The 6,000-nt window shown below is 52.8% G+C and overlaps 1 protein-coding gene across 1 annotated transcript in view; it reads left to right on the top strand.

Moving 5' to 3' along the window:
* LOC116938408 (arf-GAP with coiled-coil, ANK repeat and PH domain-containing protein 3-like) overlaps window positions 1–6,000 on the top strand; it is a 48,133-nt gene that overhangs the window by 21,514 nt on the left and 20,619 nt on the right. Inside the window, exons 9-10 of the mRNA XM_076063433.1 lie at window positions 921–1,033; window positions 5,169–5,220. Of these exons, the coding sequence (XP_075919548.1) occupies window positions 921–1,033; window positions 5,169–5,220 (165 nt within the window). The remainder of the gene's footprint in view (window positions 1–920; window positions 1,034–5,168; window positions 5,221–6,000) is intronic.

The following is a 6,000-nucleotide window of genomic DNA, read 5'->3' as shown; positions in this document are numbered from 1 at the left end:
ATGGTGATGGTGGTGGTGGTGATGGTGGTGGTGATGGTGATGGTGGTGGTGGTGATGGTGGTGGTGGTGATGGTGGTGGTGGTGATGGTGGTGGTGGTGATGGTGGTGGTGGTGATGGTGGTGGTGATGGTGGTGGTGATGGTGGTGGTGGTGATGGTGATGGTGGTGATGGTGGTGGTGATGGTGATGGTGGTGGTGGTGATGGTGGTGGTGGTGGTGATGGTGGTGGTGGTGATGGTGGTGGTGGTGATGGTGGTGGTGGTGATGGTGGTGGTGATGGTGGTGGTGATGGTGGTGTTGATGGTGATGGTGGTGATGATGGTGGTGGTGGTGATGGTGGTGGTGATGGTGGTGGTGGTGATGGTGGTGGTGGTGATGGTGGTGGTGATGGTGGTGGTGATGGTGGTGTTGATGGTGATGGTAGTGTTGGTGCTGGCCACCCACCCACTCTGTGTAACCACAGTGCCGGTAGCCTTCATAGGTGCAGCTACTCACAGCACTTGCCCCTACAGCCTGCTAGAGGCTACACGGGGGAGCTTTGTCTGTGTGTAGGTGCAGCTATTACTGACAGCACTTGCCCCTACAGCCTGCTAGAGGCTACCTGGGGATGCTTTGTCCGTTTGTGGGTGCTGCTGCTACTAACAGCACTTGCCCCTGCAGCCTGCTGGAGGCTACCTGGGGGATCTTTGTGTGTAGGTGCTGCTTCTACTAACAGCACTTGCCCCTTCAGCCTGCTAGAGGCTACCTGGGGGAGCTTTGTCTGTGTGTAGGTGCTGCTACTACTAACAGCACTTGCCCCTACACCCTGCTAGAGGCTACCTGGGGGAGCTTTGTCTGTGTGTAGGTGCTGCTACTACTAACAGCACTTGCCCCTACACCATGCTAGAGGCTACCTGGGGGACCTTTGCCTGTGCCCGCAGGATGGCGTGGTGGACGAGTGTGAGTTGAGCTTCGACGTTGAGGCTCCCAGTGGACTCGTCATGGAGGGATACCTCTTTAAGAGGGCAAGCAACGCCTTCAAGTCTTGGAGCAGGTGGAGACACGGGGGAGACACGGGGAGACACGGGGAGACACGGGGAGACAGAGAGAGACACAGGGAGACACGGGGAGACAGAGAGAGACACAGGGTTACCTCTTTAAGAGGGCAAGCAACGCCTTCAAGTCTTGGAGCAGGTGGGGACACGGGGAGAGAGAGGGAGACACGGGGAGACAGAAGGAGACACAGGGAGAGACACGAGGAGACACAGAGAGACAGAGAGAGAGACACGGGGAGACAGAGAGAGACACATCTCTTTAAGAGGGCAAGCAACGCCTTCAAGTCTTGGAGCAGGTGGAGACACGGGGAGAGACACAGGGAGACACGGGGAGACACGGAGAGACACGGGGAGACACGGGGAGACACAGAGACACAGAGGGAGACAGAGAGAGACACACAGGGAGACACGGGGAGACACGGGGAGACACAGAGAGACACGGGGAGACACAGGGAGACAGAGAGAGACAGGGAGACACAGAGAGACACAGGGGGGAGACACGGGGAGAGACACGGAGAGACACAGGGAGACACGGGGAGACACGGGGAGACACAGAGACACAGAGGGAGACAGAGAGAGAGACACACAGGGAGACACGGGGAGACACGGGGAGACACAGAGAGACACAGGGATATCTCTTTAAGAGGGCAAGCAACGCCTTCAAGTCGTGGAGCAGATGGGGACACGGGGGAGACACGGGGAGACACGGGGAGACACGGGGAGACACGGGGAGACAGGGAGACAGAGAGAGACACAGGGAGACAGAGGGATATCTCTTTAAGAGGGCAAGCAACGCCTTCAAGTCGTGGAGCAGGTGGAGACACGGGGAGACACGGGGAGAGAGAGGGAGACACGGGGAGACACGGGGAGACACAGGGAGACACAGGGAGACACGGGGAGACACGGGGAGACAGAGAGACAGAGAGAGACACAGGGTTATCTCTTTAAGAGGGCAAGCAACGCCTTCAAGTCGTGGAGCAGGTGGGGACACGGGGAGACACGGGGAGACACGGGGAGACAGAGAGAGACACGGGGAGACACAGGGAGACACGGGGAGACAGAGAGACAGAGAGACACGGGGAGACACGGGGAGACACAGGGAGACAGAGGGAGACACAGGGAGACACAGAGGGAGACACAGGGAGACACAGAGAGAGACACAGAGTGATATCTCTTTAAGAGGGCAAGCAACGCCTTCAAGTCGTGGAGCAGGTGGAGACACGGGGGAGACACGGGGAGACAGAGAGAGACACAGGGAGACAGGGGGAGACACAGGGAGACACAGAGAGACAGAGAGAGACACGGGGAGACACAGAGAGACACAGGGATATCTCTTTAAGAGGGCAAGCAACGCCTTCAAGTCTTGGAGCAGGTGGAGACAGAGACACGGGGAGACACGGGGAGACACGGGGAGAGAGAGGGAGACACAGGGAGAGAGAGGGAGACACAGGGAGACACGGGGAGACACAGGGAGACACAGGGAGACACGGGGAGAGAGAGGGAGACACGGGGAGACACGGGGAGACACAGGGAGACACAGGGAGACACGGGGAGAGACACGGGGAGACAGAGAGACAGAGAGAGACACAGAGACACGAGGAGACAGAGAGACAGAGAGAGACACGGAGAGACACGGGGAGACAGAGAGAGACACAGGGTTATCTCTTTAAGAGGGCAAGCAACGCCTTCAAGTCGTGGAGCAGGTGGGGACACGGGGAGACACGGGGAGACACGGGGAGACAGAGAGAGACACGGGGAGACACAGGGAGACACGGGGAGACAGAGAGACAGAGAGACACGGGGAGACACAGGGAGACAGAGGGAGACACAGGGAGACACAGAGGGAGACACAGGGAGACACAGAGAGAGACACAGAGTGATATCTCTTTAAGAGGGCAAGCAACGCCTTCAAGTCGTGGAGCAGGTGGAGACACGGGGGAGACACGGGGAGACAGAGAGAGACACAGGGAGACAGGGGGAGACAAAGGGAGACACAGAGAGACAGAGAGAGACACGGGGAGACACAGAGAGACACAGGGATATCTCTTTAAGAGGGCAAGCAACGCCTTCAAGTCTTGGAGCAGGTGGAGACAGAGACACGGGGAGACACGGGGAGACACGGGGAGACAGAGGGAGACACGGGGAGACACGGGGAGACACAGAGACACGGGGAGAGAGAGGGAGACACGGGGAGAGAGAGGGAGACACGGGGAGAGAGAGGGAGACACGGGGAGAGACACAGAGAGACACAGAGAGACACGGGAAGACACGGGGAGACAGAGGGAGACAGAGAGACAGAGGGAGACACAGAGAGACACAGAGCGAGAGAGAGGGAGACACGGGGAGACACAGAGACACGGGGGACACGGTTTTTGGTCTCCTACTCAGTGTGTGTGTCTGTTTTCTCTTTTTCATGATGTGCCTGGTTCGAAAAACTCACCACTCACTCATTCACTCACCCACTCACCCACCCACTCACCCACTCACCCACTCACCACCCACTCACCCCACGTCTTCCTTTGGGCAGAAAAACACCAACACACGTCAGGTACCCTCACCACTCACCACTCACCCCTCACCACTCACCCATCACCACTCACCACTCACCCCTCACCACTCACCACTCACCCCACTACCAAAGGGAGAGTGTGGGGTGAGGTTACACAGTTCGTGGTGGTGGTGGTGATGGTGGTGGTTGTTGTTGTGGTTGTTGTTGTGGTTGTGCTTGAGTGGTTGTCGTGTTTGTTGTTGTGGTTGTTGTGGTTGTTGTGGTTGTGATTGAGTGGTTGTTGTGTTTGTTGTTGTTGTTGTGATTGAGTGGTTGTTGTGATTGAGTGGTTGTTGTTGTTGTTGTGATTGATTGAGTGGTTGTTGTGTTTGTTGTTGTTGTGATTAAGTGGTTGTTGTGTTTGTTGTTGTGGTTTTTGTTGTTGTGATTGAGTGATTGTTGTGTTTGTTGTTGTTGTTGTTGTGATTGAGTGGTTGTTGTGTTTGTTGTTGTGGTTGTTGTTGTGTTTGTTGTTGTTGTGATTAAGTGATTGTTGTGTTTGTTGTTGTGGTTGTTGTTGTGTTTGTTGTTGTTGTGATTAAGTGGTTGTTGTGTTTGTTGTTGTTGTTGTTGTTGTGTTTGTTGTTGTTGTTGTTGTTGTGATTAAGTGATTGTTGTGTTTGTTGTTGTGGTTGTTGTTGTGTTTGTTGTTGTTGTGATTGAGTGGTTGTTGTGTTTGTTGTTGTGGTTGTTGTTGTGGTTGTTGTTGTGATTAAGTGATTGTTGTGTTTGTTGTTGTGGTTGTTGTTGTGTTTGTTGTTGTGATTAAGTGGTTGTTGTGTTTGTTGTTGTTGTTGTGTTTGTTGTTATTGTTGTGATTAAGTGATTGTTGTGTTTGTTGTTGTGGTTGTTGTTGTGTTTGTTGTTGTTGTGATTAAGTGGTTGTTGTGTTTGTTGTTGTTGTTGTGTTTGTTGTTGTTGTTGTGATTAAGTGATTGTTGTGTTTGTTGTTGTGGTTGTTGTTGTGTTTGTTGTTGTTGTGATTAAGTGATTGTTGTGTTTGTTGTTGTGGTTGTTGTTGTGTTTGTTGTTGTTGTGATTAAGTGGTTGTTGTCTTTGTTGTTGTTGTTGTTGTTGTGTTTGTTGTTGTTGTTGTGATTAAGTGATTGTTGTGTTTGTTGTTGTGGTTGTTGTTGTGTTTGTTGTTGTTGTGATTGAGTGGTTGTTGTGTTTGTTGTTGTGGTTGTTGTTGTGGTTGTTGTTGTGATTAAGTGATTGTTGTGTTTGTTGTTGTGGTTGTTGTTGTGTTTGTTGTTGTTGTGATTAAGTGGTTGTTGTGTTTGTTGTTGTTGTTGTGTTTGTTGTTGTTGTTGTGATTAAGTGATTGTTGTGTTTGTTGTTGTGGTTGTTGTTGTGTTTGTTGTTGTTGTGATTGAGTGGTTGTTGTGTTTGTTGTTGTGGTTGTTGTTGTTGTTGTGATTAAGTGATTGTTGTGTTTGTTGTTGTGTTTGTTGTTGTGGTTGTTGTTGTTGTGATTAAGTGATTGTTGTGTTTGTTGTTGTTGTGATTGAGTGGTTGTTGTGTTTGTTGTTGTTGTTGTGATTAAGTGATTGTTGTGTTTGTTGTTGTTGTTGTTCTTATCACAGGAGGTGGTTTGCAATTCAGAACAATCAGCTGGTTTATCAGAAGAAATACACAGTACGTAAACACTCACCCACTCACTCACCACCTCACTCACCACCTCACTCACCACCTCACTCACCACCTCACTCACCCATTCACTCACCACCTCACTCACCACCTCACTCACCCACTCACCCACCCACTCACCCAATCACCCACCCACTCACTCACTCACTCACCTTGTCACTCACCACCCACTCAACCACCCACTCACCTTGTCACTCACCACCCACCCACCCACTCACTCACCTTGTCACTCACCTTGCCACCGACCCACTCACCTTGTCACTCACCACCCACTCACCCACTCACCTTGTCACTCACTACCCACTCACCCACCCACTCACCTTGTCACTCACCTTGCCACCGACCCACTCACCTTGTCACTCACTCACCCACCCACCCACCCACTCACTCACCCACCCACCCACCCACTCACCTTGTCACTCACCCACCCACTCACCCACCCACTCACTCACCCACCCACCCACTCACTCACCCATCCACCCACTCACCCACCCACCCACCCACTCACCTTGTCACTCACTCACCCACCCACCCACCCACTCACCCACTCACCCACCCACCCACCCACTCACCCACCCAACCACTCACCCACCCACCCACCCACTCACCCACTCACTCACTCACACACTCACCCACTCACTCACCTTGTCACTCACTCACCTTGTCACTCACCTTGCCACCGACCCACTCACCTTGTCACTCACTCACCCACCCACCCACCCACTCACCTTGTCACTCACTCACCTTGTCACTCACCCACCCACCACC

Source organism: Petromyzon marinus, unplaced genomic scaffold (genome assembly GCF_048934315.1).
Source record: "Petromyzon marinus isolate PM22_M1 ecotype Great Lakes invasive population unplaced genomic scaffold, UKy_Petmar_22M1.pri1.0 PM_Scaffold_119, whole genome shotgun sequence".
In the NCBI taxonomy this organism is placed as follows: domain Eukaryota; kingdom Metazoa; phylum Chordata; class Hyperoartia; order Petromyzontiformes; family Petromyzontidae; genus Petromyzon; species Petromyzon marinus.
This window is presented reverse-complemented; position numbering and strand designations above follow the sequence as displayed.